The sequence below is a fragment of the Salvelinus sp. IW2-2015 genome, linkage group LG13, assembly GCF_002910315.2.
Source record: "Salvelinus sp. IW2-2015 linkage group LG13, ASM291031v2, whole genome shotgun sequence".
NCBI classification, from domain to species: Eukaryota; Metazoa; Chordata; class Actinopteri; order Salmoniformes; family Salmonidae; genus Salvelinus; species Salvelinus sp. IW2-2015.
In genome coordinates, this window is record NC_036853.1 from 13,316,305 (window position 1) to 13,332,820 (window position 16,516).

A 16,516-nucleotide genomic window follows, 5' to 3' on the forward strand; every position below is an offset into this window, starting at 1 on the left:
GTCCCTGCTCCGGCCTGCACTCTCCTTCATGTTATCTCCCTGCTCCGGCCTGCACTCTCCTTCATGTTATGTCCCTGCTCCGGCCTGCACTCTCCTTCATGTTATCTCCCTGCTCCGGCCTGCACTCTCCTTCATGTTATCTCCCTGCTCCGGCCTGCACTCTCCTTCATGTTATCTCCCTGCTCCGGTCTACACTCTCCAGCTCTCTCCTTCTCTACCTTCCTATGTCCTGCTCATCCCCAGCTCTCACCATCTCTCTCCCCTTCAGCTCTCACCCCTGCTCTCTCCCTATCCCTCCCCCAACCTCCTCCTCTCCTCTCTTTGTTTGGGGATGTAATTAAAACTGCCCATCAGTCTCTACCTCAACAATCAGTCTTCTCAGGGAATACGGTTGCAGGAATCTTAAAGTAAATTTGATTTCTAAACTAATTTGCCTTCTATAAACGCTGCCATATGTTTGATATTATATTTAAACTGTTCCAGTGAGCGCAAAAGAGAGGTAGAGAACATTTGCCTTGGGAGAGGTAGAGAAACACGGGGCACAACTCCACTGGTGAATGACAGGTGAAATTGAGCGAGATCTGTGAGGGGGGGAAAACAAACTCCTGAACCATGAGAGGAGAAAGAGGGGAGAGAAATCTCACTGCAGAGCAGAGCAGCATCTCCTCTTTTGTTTTGGCAAAACCTACCCAGTGGAGAAAGTGAAAGGTTTCCTGTGTTTTTTTGGCCTTTCTCTCCCTCTCTTTTCCACATCCAAATGTATTTTCCTCTCTTTTTCCTCTTGCACTGACTGAATGGTGTTGGTCTCCTGAATATCCCTCTTTTTCTCCTCCTCTTCTCTCATTCCCCTCCACTATTATGTTTCTATCTCTCTTAGGGATGCAATATATATCGGTGAACTTATCGGAATTGGCCGATATTAGCTTAAAATGCCAACATCGGTATCGGCCCGATGTCTAGTTTAACGCCGATATGCAAAACCGATGTCAAAGCTGACATGCATACCTATATAATGTCGGTACAGGACGTAATGACGCCACGTAAAATGTTCCGCTACACATGCAACACAGCATTCCTAACCTAGCCCACAATGTCTGCTGTGTGGCTCGAGTAGTCAACATGTCGAGCAGTCATTTGAAAGAGTAAGAACATTTCAGCTGGACAACTCAAAGACGAAATACATTAACGCCAAGATAATGGAATTCATTGCCCTTGACAATCAACCGTTCTCTGTCGTGGGTGATGTTGGCTTTCGCCTGACTGCTCGAGCACCGGTACACACTAACAGGTGCACTATTTTTCAGATGTTACACATTTGGACATTTGGACCAGCAATATCTGCCCCATGACCATGCTGAGTCTGACAGCACAGTGGGTTGTTGAGGATTTCGTACGGAGGAAAGTCGTATTGCATGCTCATGAATGTGCTGGTTCTCATACCGCTGCTGCCATTTCAGTGGCATTTGAGAACATGTTTAAAACTTGGAAACATGAACACGCTAGCCAGCTCCATTCGAACAACTGACTCGAGAAATAAGCTCATCAACTGCGCCTGCAGCAGACGTGATACCCTCTGTCATGGCATTGAAACGCTGTCAACACAGGCTGTGAATAAGCGATTCGGTTGCATTCTCTCTTTACTGTGTCGCCACCATGCTCGATGCTATGTACAAGGACCGCTACTTCGATGTAGACAAGAAACAGGGTTTACGTGAAATGCTACATACTCAGCTGAACAAGATGGAAACGGACACAGTAACAGTACGCATGGAGGGAGAGAGGCCACAGACAGACAGAGCTGAAACTTCACTGCTTGACATGTATGATGAAATCCTGGTTGAGAATGAAACGACTGAACAAATGAACAATGAAACAGCACAGCAAGTAAGTGAAAGAAATAGGATTTGATTATGTTTTACTGGTAATGGGGACATACGTAAATGCCAACAAAATAACTTTTTGGTCAGTGTGTGTGTGTGTGCGCGCGTGTGTGTGTGTGTAAACTTTATTTAACTAGGCAAGTCAGTTAAGAACAAATTCTAATTTACAATGACGGCCTACCCTGGCCAAACCCGGACGCCGCCCTATGGGATTCCCAATCACGGCCGGATGTGATACAGCCTGGATTCGAACCAGGGACTGAAGTGATGCCTCTTGCACTGAAATGCAGTGCCTTAGACCGCTGCGTCCGTGTGTGTGTTAACTATTTAACTGTACTAGAATGCTTAAGAGGCAGCTAAAATGTTAAATATCGGTTATCGGTATCTGATGTAATCGGCCAAAAATGTAATATCGGTGCATCACTAATCTCTCTTTCTGTATATCCTTCTCTCTCTGTTATTTTCCCTCTCCTTTTCTCCTTTTCTCTCTCTGTACTCTCCCTCCTCTCTTCCTGGTCTCAGGGTAAGGCCTATCGAGGTCACACGTCAGAAGAAGGGGAGCGGAATTCCATAATTCCAATTCCCGGCACGACAACTGGCCTGAACAATAGAGCACAACCACTAGCCTGAACAATAGAGCACAACCACTAGCCTGAACAATAGAGCACAACCACTAGCCTGAACAATAGAGCACAACCACTAGCCTGAACAATAGAGCACAACCACTAGCCTGAACAATAGAGCACAACCACTAGCCTGCTCTCCACCATTCAGCCAGTCACAGGGAATCAGCCAGAGTCATGTAGCACAACACAGAAGGGAGGAGGATGTGTGGGGGATTGTGGGATGTGGGTAATTTAAGGGGCAGCCTACTCCCTCAGTCAATTCAATTTCTGCTCTAAGCAAGGCCTGGGAAGGAAACCTTTGTATGCAGCAAATTCCTGAACTCTCCTGGCCAACAGTGGAGGTCGAATGTGTTTATCGCCCAGAGATTAGCAGTTGGGATTTTAACAAAGTGAAACACTTTCATAGTCGTAGCGTCTTTTCTGTGGTATTAAGTCTTCCCATTGAAGGCCTGAGTTGCTGTTGTTTTGGGATCGGGTTTCTAAACGCTGCCTCCATGCTGAACTGTGTTCTTCTAAAAAAACCTGGCCTGGTATTTCAAATGCAGCCAAACACACAGGAACGCACACAGACATGTACTGAACATGTACACACACACCATTGCAGGCACGCATTCATATTCACACACACACACACACACACGTACACATTCCCACAGGGTACACCTTATAACATAAGTATGTTCTAGTCACACCCTTGCCAATCCATTACAGAGACAGGATGGGGAGTGCAACATGACCTTCCTCAAATCACTGTGAGGGATCTCCTTCCTACTGATAACAATGATGTTGACAATGGTGAGCAGTGTTGCTATCCCATCCAGCCCTGACCTCACCACTCCATTACTGGGTCAACCCAGAGCCAAGATGGACCCAGGGATCAGTGTGTTCTCATGAAACACTCCATCAATGAAGAGATCTGAACATAGTGCTGCATTTAAACAGGGATACATGGGCTTTGGACTAACTGCTGTGCTGTCATTTCTCCCCACATACCTCAGTGAGTTAGTACCAGTGCCTGTGTGTTTGAGGCCTTGTTAATGTCAGTGTAGCCTGTCTCCTGCCCTCCCCACCTCCCATCCTGCTGGCCTGGGGAGAGACAGGGGGACTGGGGGGACGAGCGTTGATCCATGTGGTTGCGCGGGGGTACAGCGGGAATCAGAGGATTTATGTGCACCCCAGTAAATGTTTACGAGAAGCTCAGTTTCAAGAGCTCCAACTGGCGGTTTGCACATCAGTCTGGGGGTTGGGGAGGACGGACGACCCAAGTCATGAACACTCTGACTCTGTCAGTGGCAGTAGAGGAATAGTCTAGGCTGAGACCTCAATCAGTACTGATTGAACAAAAAAAAGGGCCAGTCTAAGAGCATCCCTGCTAAATACCCCTCAAACAGTTATGGACCCCTATCTTCAGGATAGGAAAAGACTCAGAGCTGAGGCAGTTTGAGTTCATCTTTAATAATACACGACTTCTACAGAGGTGCAGAGTCAGGCCTGAAACACAGAGTGTTGAGGGGGAAGGAGTTGATAGGGGGTGTGAGGTGGGGGTGAGCAGGGCTGAAGTGCTCCTCTGGGTGTGTATAACTGGGGACAGGGCACAGAGGGAAGAGACGCATGGAACATATTAAAGCAGGGTTCAGTGAGAGGCCTCCACTTACGCTCCTGTAAGCCCCGACAAGCCTCCCTATGACACACACACACACACACAACATACCAACACCCAGTCATAGAGAGCGATGTTAAGTGAGGTGGTTATAACGTACAGCGCCTTCAGAAAGTATTCATACCCCTTGATTTATTTCACATTTTGTTGTGTTACAGCCTGAATTCAAAATTGATTAAATCATATTTATATTGTTTTTCTCACCTATCTACACACAATACCCTATAACGACACATTTTTGCTAATGTATTGAAAATGAAATACAGAAATATCAGTCAAAAGTACCAGTCAAGGGGCCTCCCGGGTGGCGCAGTGGTCTAGGGCACTGCATCGCAGCGCTAGCTGCACCACCAGAGTCTCTGGGTTCGCGCCCAGGCTCTGTCGCAGCCGGCCGCGACCGGGAGGTCTGTGGGGCGACGCACAATTGGCCTAGCGTCGTCCGGGTTAGGGAGGGTTTGGCCGGTAGGGATATCCTTGTCTCATCGCGCTCCAGCGACTCCTGTGGCGGGCCGGGCGCAGTGCGCGCTAACCGAGGGGGCCAGGTGCACGGTGTTTCCTCCGACACATTGGTGCGGCTGGCTTCCGGGTTGGAGGTGCGCTGTGTTAAGAAGCAGTGCGGCTTGGTTGGGTTGTGCTTCGGGGGATGCGTGGCTTTCGACCTTCGTCTCTCCCGAGCCCGTACGGGAGTTGTAGCGATGAGACAAGATAGTAATTACTAGCGATTGGATACCACAAAAATTGGGGGAGAAAAAGGGGGTAAAAATTTATACAAATTAAAAAACTTTAAAAAAGTACCAGTCAAAAGTTTGGACACACCTACACATTCAAGGGTTTTTCTTAATTTTTTTACTATTTTCTACATTGTAGAATAATAGTGAAGACATCAAAACTATGAAATAACACATTTGAAATCATGTAGTGACCAAGAAAGTGTTAAACAAATTAAAATATATTTGAGATTTTAGATTCTTCAAAGTAGTCACCCTTTGCCTTGATGACAGCTTTGCACACTCTTGGCATTCTCTCAACCAGTTTCATGATGTAGTCACCTGGAATGCTTTTCCAACAGTTTTGAATGAGTTTACACATATGCTGAGCACTTCTAAAATGGACGAAACTGATTTTTACCCAATACCCCATAATGACAAAGAGAAAACATGTTTGAATTTTGTTTGCAAATGTATTGAAAATGAAATAACTCATTTATATATACATAAGTATTCACACCTTGTAGAAGCACATTTGGCAGTGATTACAACTGGGAGTCTTTCTGGGTAAGTCTCTAAGAGCTTTGCACACCTGGATTGTACATTATTTTTTAGAAAATTCTTCAGTCTCTGTCAAGTTGGTTGTTGATCATCGCTAGACAGCCATTTGGAAGTCTTGCCATACATTTTCAAGCTGATTTAATTCAAAAGTGTAGGCCACTCAGGAACATTCAATGTCATCTTGGTAAGCAACTGCAGTGTATATTTGGCCTTGTGTTACTGTCCTGCTGAAAGGTGAATTTGTCTCCCAGTGTCTGTTGGAAAGCAAACTGAACCAGGCTTTCCTCTAGGATTTTGCCAGTGCTTATCTCTATTCCGTTTCTTTTTATACAAAAAACTCCCTAGCTCTTGCCGACGACAAGCATACCCATAACATGATGCAGCCACCACTATGCTTGAAAATATGAAGAATGATACTCAGTGATGTGTTTGTTGTGTTAGATTTGCCCAAAACATAACACTTTGTATTCAGGACAAAAAGTTAATTGTTTTGCCACATGTTTTTGTGGTATTACATTAGTGCCTTGTTGCAAACAGGATGCATGTTTTTATAATATTTTTATTCTACAGCCATTAAACGCTGTAACTGTTTTAAAGTCACCATTGGCCTCATGGTGACATCTCTGAGCTGTTTCCTTCCTCTCCAGCAACTGAGCTAGGAAGGATGCCTGAATCTTTGTAGTGAGTGGGTGTATTGATACACCATCCAAAGTGCAATTAATAACTTCACCATACTCAAAGGGATATTCATTGTCTGCTTTTTTTTATTTTGACCCATCTACCAATAGGTGCCCTTCTTTGTGAGGTATTGGAAAACCTCCCTGGTCTTTGTGGTTTAATCTGTGTCTGAAATTCAATACTCGACTGAGGGACCTTACAGATAATTGTATGTGTGGGGTACAAAGATGTGTTGATCATGTTAAACACTATTATTACACACAGAGTGAGTCCATGCAACTTAGTATGTGACCTTACTCTAACTTATTTAGGCTTGCCATAACAAAAGGGTTGAATACTTATTGACTCAAGACATTTCAGCTTTTCATTTTGAATTAATTTTCTAAAATGTCTACAAACATAATTTCACTTTGACATTATGGGTTATTGTATGTAGGCCAGTGACACAACATCTCATTTTAATACTTTTTAAATTCAGGCTCTAACACAACAAAATGTGGAAAAAGTCAAGGGGTGTGAATACTTTGTGAAGGCACTGTATGTGATTTGGATCTGAGATGTTTACTTATCACGCCTTGACAGACAACATGTTTCCAGGCAGGGAAACTTTGGATGCTCAGGAAATCACTGAGTCACATTCCTGTCTGCYATCAATCAGCCGCTACCTCATATAACCAGCGGCGTAGGTAGAAATTGCTGTGTGGCTGGGCATACATTTTCCAGCAGAAATACAGCAAAAATACCCAGACATATTTAAGTAAACATGAGTGCAATCACATGGCATCATTTAACACATAACACAGAATACATTTGACCAAAATAAACCTAACATTTCCCTTGACAAACAAGCCCTAGACTATTACCAAGTAGGCAGCGCAAATGCGCAACTACACAACCGCTTACAACACTGCTGACAAAACAGGCCGACTGTCTGAGTCCACGTCAGACAGTAAACAAACATAATGAAATGCACAACATGTCTATCAACAACATATTGAGAGAGAGAGAGAGAGAGAGAGAGAGAGAGAGAGAGAGAGATTATACAGCAGCAGACAAGTGCAGTGATAAAATGGGAAAAATTATACTGTCACAAAATACGGATAATGGATGAAGTGTTCAGTCCAACACATCTAGATGTGTATAAGAGACAGGAGGAGAGGAGAGGACAGGAAAGGAGAGGAGAGAAATAGGAGAAAGAGAGCAAGAGAGAGAGAGAGAGAGAGAGAGAGAGATTATACAGCAGCAGACAAGTGCAGTGATAAAATGGGAAAAATTATACTGTCACAAAATACAGATAATGGATGAAGTGTTCAGTCCAAACTCATGAAATAATCAACATATTATCAGATCAGATCTGCCACTCACACTCAAAGGATTGTGCTACAGTACAGGCACCACAGGTGGATTCCAGGACCATGGTCAGCGCATCGGCCAGACACCAGCTCGGCACTGGATTGGAATATGCGCAAACAGCTTATTGCACAAAGAAGCAAGCAGGAATAGAAAGCCCTGAAAGTGTTTTCATTAAGCCCAAAAGTGCACACTCTTTGCCATATATAAACAGACACACATGTTACAATACAAACACTTTAGGCCTATCTTGAACTGTACTGCATATGAAGTGAATAGCTCACTTTGAATAAGCAAATGCTATTCTACAGGCATTCAGGCATGAAAAATGAAATCATTAAACATAATACCACGGTGGGTGGAATACACTAGCTCACTTGAATCATCTAACATAAACCTGGCCTACCAAAGTAGGCGTGAAAACATGAACACATCATACATAGCCTCATATCATGCAGGGTATGAACACAGTAGCTAATTTTTTATTAAACACATATAGGCCTGGCCTACCAAGGCAGGCATGAAAACATTATGCTAAATCATAAATAAACAGTATTCAGGCTTACCTTTTTTGTGTGCTTCACGTTTTACAATACAAGGCATAGACGCCTAAGCTTGGTGTTGAAAATTATTTAATTATAGTCCAGAGTCACTGAGTTCCCTTTCAAAGGACAACAGGGCTAGATTGTTGATATGTGCAGTCAGCATTCAAGATCTGCTGGATGTTTTGATACGGCCTGTAGGGGAGAATAGTCTCTCAACAGTACATGAAGTCATAGGAGGGTGATGATGGCACTTAGTAGTCTATTGATGTTAGGGAAAATGTCAGGATGGCAGCTGTCTAAAATGTCAATTTATTTTATTTATTGATTTATTTCACCTTTATTTAACCAGGTAGGCAAGTTGAGAACAAGTTCTCATTTACAATTGCGACCTGGCCAAGATAAACAAAGCAGTTCGACACATATAACAACACAGAGTTACACATGGAGTAAAACAAACATACAGTCAATAATACAGTAGAAAAATAAGTCTATGTACAATGTGAGGAAATGAGGTGAGATAAGGGAGGTAAAGTCAAAAAAAGGCCATGGTGGCGAAGTAAATACAATATAGCAAGTACAACACTGGAATGGTAGATTTGCAGTGGAAGAATGTACAAAGTAGAAATAGAAATAATGGGGTGCAAAGGAGCAAAATAAATAAATAAATAAATACAGTAGGGGTAGAGGTAGTTGTTTGGGCTCAATTATAGATGGGCTATGTACAGGTGCAGTAATCTGTGAGCTGCTCTGACAGCTGGTGCTTAAAGCTAGTGAGGGAGATAAGTGTTTCCAGTTTCAGAGATTCTTGTAGTTCGTTCCAGTCATTGGCAGCAGAGAACTGTAAGGAGAGGCGGCCAAAGGAGGAATTGGTTTTGGGGGTGACCAGTGAGATATACCTGCTGGATCGCGTGCTACAGGTGGGTGCTGCTATGGTGACCAGCGAGCTGAGATAAGGGGGGACTTTACCTAGCAGGGTCTTGTAGATGACCTGGAGCCAGTGGGTTTGGCGACGAGTATGAAGCGAGGGCAGGCCAACGAGAGCATACAGGTCGCAGTGGTGGGTAGTATATGGGGCTTTGGTGACAAAACGGATGGCACTGTGATAGACTGGATCCAATTTATTGAGTATGGTATTGGAGGCTATTTTGTAAATGACATCGCCGAAGTCGAGGATCGGTAGGATGGTCAGTTTTACGAAGGTATGTTTGGCAGCATGAGTGAAGGATGCTTTGTTGCGAAATGGGAAGCCAATTCTAGATTTAACTTTGGATTGGAGATGTTTGATGTGAGTCTGGAAGGAGAGTTTACAGTCTAACCAGACACCTAGGTATTTGTAGTTGTCCACATATTCTAAGTCAGAACTGTCCCGAGTTGTGATGCTGGACGGGCGGGCAGGTGCAGGCAGCGATCGGTTGAAGAGCATGCATTTAGTTTTACTTGTATTTAAGAGCAGTTGGAGGCCACGGAAGGAGAGTTGTATGTCAATAAGGGATGGGAATTCCTGACCTCCCCCGGCTTTTCGAAGCAGTTGCTGAATAAACATGGTTAATTCAGCATCCTCAACAGAGATATTATAGTGATAGGTGCTTGGCAATTCACAGAGCTCTGCTTTGATCTTGCGCAATAGTAGGGAGGCTGCCGTCCCAAGCAGCTCGTGTTGAATGTCTGGACTCATGAGTCTATCGTCTTCGGACAGCTGCTCTAGACGATTTTGAATTTTTGGATCATATTTATCCAAATATGATCCAAAAATTCAAAATCGTCTAGAGCAACAAATTGCACATTTTCTAAAAGTTGCCCTTGTTAAGGGCCTCTTCACTCTCCCCATGTCCACATAGTGCTACAGTTGAAGTCGGACGTTTACATACACCTTAGCCAAATACATTTAAACTCAGTCTTTCACAATTCCTGACATTTAATCCTCGTAAAAATTCCCTGTCTTAGGGCAGTTAAGATCAACACTTTATTTTAAGGATGTGAAATGCCAGAATAATAGTAGAGAGAATGATTTATTTCAGCCTTTATTTCTTTCATCACATTCCCAGTGGGTCAGAAGTTTACATACACTCAATTAGTATTTGGTAGCATTACCTTTAAATTGTTTAACTTGGGTCAAACGTTTCGGGTAGCCTTCCACAAGCTTCCCACAATAAGTTGGGTGAATTTTGGCCCATTTCTCCTGACAGAGCTGGTGTAACTGAGTCAGGTTTGTAGGCCTCCTCGCTCACACAGGCTTTTTCAGTTCTGCCCACAGAATTTCTATAGGATTGAGGTCAGGACTTTGTGATAGCCACTCCAATACCTAGACTTTGTTGTCCTTAAGCCATTTTGCCACAACTTTGGAAGCCAGCTTGGGGTCATTGTCCATTTGGAAGACCCATTTGCGACCAAACTTTAACTTCATGACTAATGTCTTGAGATGTTGCTTCAATATATCCACATAATTTTCCTTCCTCGTGATGCCATCTATTTTGTGAAGTGCACAAGTCCCTTCTGCAGCAAAGTAACACCACAACATGATGCTGCCACCCCCATGCTTCACAGTTGGGATGGTGTTCTTCGGCTTGCAAGACTCCCCCTTTTTCCTCCAAACATAACAATCGTCAATATGGCCAAACAGTTCTATTTTTGTTTCATCAGACCAGAGGACATTTCTCCAAAAAGTACGATCTTTGTCCCCATGTGCAGTTGCAAACCATAGTCTGGCTTTTTTATGGCGGTTTTGGAGCAGTGGCTTCTTCCTTGCTGAGCGACCTTTCAGGTTATGTCAATACGGGACTCATTTTACCGGGATATAGATACTTTTGTACCTGTTTCCTCCAGCATCTACACAAGGTCCTTCGCTGTTGTTCTGGGATTAATTTGCACTTTTCGCACCAAAGTACGTTCATCTCTAGGAGACAGAACGCGTCTTCTTCCTGAGCGGTATTTTTATTTATTTATTATTTTTATTTCACCTTTATTTAACCAGGTAGGCTAGTTGAGAACAAGTTCTAATTTGCAACTGCGACCTGGCCAAGATAAAGCATAGCAGTGTGAACAGACAACACAGAGTTACACATGGAGTAAACAATAAACAAGTCAATAACATGGTAGGAAAAAAAAGAGAATCTATATACAATGTGTGCAAAAGGCATGAGGTAGGCAATAAATCGAATAATTACAATTTAGCAGATTAACACTGGAGTGATAAATCATCAGATGATTCATGTGCAAGAAGAGATACTGGTGTGCAAAAGAGCAGAAAAGTAAATAAATAAAAGCAGTATGGGGGGTGAGGTAGGTAAATTGGGTGGTAGTTTACAGATGGACTATGTACAGCTGCAGCGATCGGTTAGCTGCTCGGATAGCAGATTTTTTAAAGTTGTTGAGGGAGATAAAAGTCTCCAACTTCAGAGATTTTGCAATTCGTTCCAGTCGCAGGCAGCAGAGAACTGGAAGGAAAGGCGTCCAAATGAGGTTTTGGCTTTAGGGTGATCAGTGAGATACACCTGCTGGAGCGCGTGCTGCGGTGGGTGTAGCCATCGTGACCAGTGAACTGAGATAAGGCGGCACTTTACCTAGCATAGCCTTGTAGATGACCTGGAGCCAGTGGTGCTGACGGACGAACATGTAGCGAGGGCCAGCCGACTAGGGCATACAGGTCGCAGGTGGGTCGTATAAAGTGCTTTAGTAACAAAACGAATGGCACTGTGATAAACTGCATCCAGTTTCTATTAGAGTATTGGAAGCTATTTTGTAATGACATCGCCGAAGTCGAGGATCGGTAGGATAGTCAGTTTACTAGGGTAAGTTTGGCGCGTGAGTGAAGGAGGCTTTGTTGCGGAATAGAAAGCCGATTCTGATTGATTTTGGATTGGAGATGTTTGATATGAGTCTGGAAGGAGAGTTGCATCTAGCCAGACACCTAGGTACTTATAGATGTCCACATATTCTAGGTCGGAACCGTCCACGGTGGTGATGCAGTCGGCGCGTGCGGGTGCAGGCAGCGAACGGTTGAAAAGCATGCATTTGGTTTTACTAGCGTTTAAGAGCAGTTGGAGGCCACGGAAGATGTTGGTATGGCATTGAAGCTCGTTTGGAGGTTAGATAGCACAGTGTCCAAGAAGGGCCGGAAGTATATAGAATGGTGTCGTCTGCGTAGAGGTGGATCAGGAATCGCCCCGCAGCAAGAGCAACATCATTGATGTATACAGGAAAAGAGTCGGCCCGAGAATTGAACCCTGTGGTACCCCATAGAGACTGCCAGAGGACCGGACAACATGCCCTCCGATTTGACACACTGAACTCTGTCTGCAAAGTAGTTGGTAACCAGGCAAGCAGTCATTAGAAAAACCGAGGCTACTGAGTCTGCCGATAAGAATATGGTGATTGACAGAGTCGAAAGCCTTGGCCAGGTCGATGAAGACGCTGCACAGTAATGTCTTTTATCGATGGCGGTTATGATATCGTTTAGTACCTTGAGCGTGGCTGAGTTGCACCCGTGACCGGCTCGAAACCGGATTGCCACAGCGGAGAAGGTACGGTGGGATTCGAGATGGTCAGTGATCTGTTTGTTGACTTGGCTTTCGAAAGACCTTAGATAGGCAGGGCAGGATGGATATAGGTCTGTAACAGTTTCGGGTCCAGGGTGTCTCCCCCTTTGAAGAGGGGATGACCGCGGCAGCTTTCCAATCCTTGGGGATCTCAGATGATACGAAGGAGAGGTTGAACAGGCTGTAATAGGGGTGCGACAATGGTTGCGGACAGTTTCAGAAATAGGGGTCCAGATTGTCAAGCCCAGCTGATTTGTATGGGTCCAGGTTTTCCAGCTCTTTCAGAACATCTGCTATCTGGATTTGGGTAAAGAGAAGCTGGGGGAGCTTGGGCGAGTAGCAGCGGGGGGGGGGGGGGGGCTGTTGGCCAAGGTTGGCGTCGCCAGGAGGAAGGCATGGCCAGCCATTGAGAAATGCTTGTTAAGTCTTCGATTATCACGGATTTATCGGTGGTGACCGTGTTACCTAGCCTCAGTGCAGTGGCAGCTGGGAGGAGGTGGTCTTTTTCTCCATGGACTTTACAGTATCCCAGAACTTTTGGAGTTAGAGCTACAGGATGCAAATTTCTGCTTGAAAAAGCTGGCCTTTGCTTTCCTGACTGACTGCGTGTATTGGTTCCTGACTTCCCTGAACAGTTGCATATCGCGGGGCTCTTCGATGCTATTGCAGTTCGCCACAGGATGTTTTTGTCTGTCGAGGCAGTCAGTCTGGAGTGAACCAAGGGCTATATCTGTTCTTGGTTCTGCATTTTTGAACGGAGCATTGCTTGTCTAATATTGGTGAGGAAAGTAACTTTTAAAGAATGACCAGGCATCCTCAACTGACGGGATGAGGTCAATATCCTTCCAGGGTACCCGGGCCAGGTCGATTAGAAAAGCCTGCTCGCAGAAGTGTTTTAGGGGGCGTTGACAGTGATGAGGGTGGTCGTTTGACCGCGGACCCGTGGCGGATACAGGCAATGAGGCAGTGATCGCTGAATCTTGATTTAAGACACAGAGGTGTAGTTTGGAGGGCAGGTTGGTCAGGATAATGTCTATTAGGTGCCCATGTTTACGATTTAGGGTTGTACCTGGTGGGCCTTGATGATTTGTGTGAGATTGAGGGCATCAAGCTTGGATTGTAGGACTGCCGGGTGTTAAGCATATCCCAGTTTAGGTCACCTAACAGAACAAACTCTGAAGCTAGATGGGGAGCGATCAATTCACAGATGGTGTCCAGGGCACAGCTGGGAGACTGAGGGGGGTCGGTAGCAGGCGGCAACAGTGAGAGACTTATTTCTGGAGAGATTAATTTTTAAAATTAGAAGTTCGAAACTGTTTGGGCATAGACCTGGAAAGTATGACAGAACTTTGCAGGCTATCTCTGCAGTAGATTGCAACTCCTCCCCCTTTGGCATTCTATCTTGACGGAAAGTGTTATAGTTGGGTATAGAAAACCCAGAATTTTTGTGGCCTTCCTAAGCCAGGATTCGGACACGGCAAGACATCAGGTTGGCAGAGTGTGCTAAAGCGGTGAGTAAGGCAAACTTAGGAGGAGGCTTCTGATGTTGACAGCATGAGGCCAAGGCTTTTTCGATCACAGAAGTCAACAAATGAGGGTGACTGGGACATGCAGGCCTGGGTTTACCTCCACATCACCCGAGGAACAGAGGAGTAGTAGGATGACGGTGCGGCTAAAGGCATTCAAAACTGGTCGCCTAGAGCGTTGGGGACAAAGAATAAAAGAGCAGATTTATGGGCGTGGTAGAATAGATTTCTGCATAATGTGCAGACAGGGTTATTGGTTGGGGCGCGGGTACAGCGGAGGCAACCCAGGCACGGGTGATGATAAGAGAGTTGTTATCTCTGGACATGCTGTCTCAATGGTGAGGTCACCGCATGTGTGGGGTGGGACAAAGGAGGTATCCAGGGTACGGAGAGTGGAACTACGGGGTCCATTGCAAACCAAAACAATGATAATGATAACTAGCCTGAACAACAGTATGCAAGGCATATTGATATTTGAGAGAGACATACAATAAGGCATAAAGTGATTGCAGGTCTTGATTGGGAGAGCTAGCTAAAACAACAGTAAGATAACAGCAAGCAATAACAGGGTGCTAGTCTAACACAGCAACAAACAGGTAAAAATGGCGACGACTAGGCAGAGAGGGTCGTAACTACACACAGATCCTGAGTTAAAGCACAGAGCCGACAGATAAAACACAAATAAACAGAATGGAGTACCGTGAATTAATGGACAGTCAAGCGGCATCAGCTATGTAGCCAAGGATCATAGTGTCCAGGGGCAGCCGTAGATGGAGCAGGGAGGCCTCCACTAAGCTAGCACGCGGCGTTTTAAAGTTAGTAGCCCGGGGTGGTCTGCTCAGACGGAGGGGGTCTGCTCAGACGTGGTCGTGTCGACAGAGAATCCAAGCCGGATGGCGATGGCGAAAGAGAGGTTGTGAATTGTAGAATTGTGTTTGCTAACTGGTGCTAGCTTCGTGGCAGCGGGCGCTAGTAAACTGCGCTAGCTGCAAGCTAGCTGTGAGGATCAGAAGTAGTGGCTCAGGGATTACGGCAGGAATCCGGCGTTGTTGTCGAGAGACAGTCCGATGCTGGTAAATTGGTGAGTAATATCCAGGCTAATAACAGGGCTGGTGTCTGTGCAGAAGGTAAAAGCTACTAGCAGCGGCAAAAAAATGGCTAAATTAGCTTGTAGCTGATATGACGGCTGCGTGGTCCCATGGTGTTTATACTTGGGTACTATTGTTTGTACAGATGAACGTGGTACCATCAGGCGTTTGGAAATTGCTCCCAAGGATGAACCAGACTTGTGGAGGTTTACAATTATTTTCCTGAGGTCTTGGCTGATTTCTTTTGATTTCCCCATGATGTCAAGCAAAGAGGCACTGAGTTTGGAGGTAGGCCTTGAAATACATCCACAGATACACCTCCAATTGACTCAAATGATGTCAATTTGCCTATCAGAAGCTTCTAAAGCCATAACATAATTTTCTGGAATTTTACAAGCTGTGTCACTTGTGTTGTGCACAAAGAATATGTTCTAACCGACTTGCCAAAACTATAGTTTGTTAACAAGAAATGTGTGGAGTGGTTGAAAAACAAGTTTTAATGACTCCAACCTAAGTATATGTAAACTTCCGACTTCAACTGTATGTCCTGTTTAGCGCATAACATAACAATGTCCAGAACCACTTTGACATGATCACGATTCTTCTCTACAAATGATTTTTCATTGATCACTTTTGGTTGTGTGGGTGGTTCGTCCAACTGCAGACAAATCCACAGGTGGACTTGTGATGATGACATGCTCACCGTGATGAGGCGGGCCTGGGGATGGTGAGCTAGCTGTGCTGTGGAAGTCATACTAATCTCCTCATGGGATCACAAGCTAGCCTACTAAAGGGCTGACGACGACTGAAGGATTGGGCTCGGCCGATGGAGGTAGAGCAGGTGTTGTGTCTTCATCCTCCATCAGTGGCTATTTGAAAAAGCGCATGAGTGAACTTTGTTTTGCCATAACTTGTGACTAGCTAGCGTTAGTTTGCATTAGCAAAGAACTGCAGAGGGTTAAAACAATTTTTAGCACAGTTAGCTAGTAGGTACGTGTGTGTGTGGGGGGAGGGGGTACAACCAATTAGATCCCAGGACCCTACTAGTGCATTTTTACACATTTCTGATTAGTTCGGAGACAACACAAACAACAAATCAAATGCATTTATTTCATTTATATATTTTAAGCCAGCCTGATTGGGTGGACTAGTGTTCAATCTGGCAGGGCCTCTGCTCAGCCTGACCCTGCCGTGGCTTCGCCTCTACAGACCACCCATCCCACCCTGACTGGAAAAAACATGCCCCTTCCCAGAGGTACAGTGAGAACACCAACAGGAAATGTGAATTATTATGTGGCTTATAATGTGTTTCAACTGCATTGGTCACTGTGGTGTGTTTCAGAGAGAGAGAGAATGAGAG

At 44.9% G+C, this 16,516-nt stretch overlaps 1 protein-coding gene across 1 annotated transcript in view; it reads right to left on the bottom strand.

The window, feature by feature from the left end:
• Positions 1–3,975: 3,975 nt before the first annotated feature.
• LOC111971838 (metalloprotease TIKI2-like) overlaps positions 3,976–16,516 on the bottom strand; it is a 50,413-nt gene continuing 37,872 nt past the window's right edge. Inside the window, exon 5 of the mRNA XM_070446358.1 lies at positions 3,976–4,087. Coding sequence (XP_070302459.1) covers positions 3,976–4,087 — 112 coding nt within the window. The remainder of the gene's footprint in view (positions 4,088–16,516) is intronic.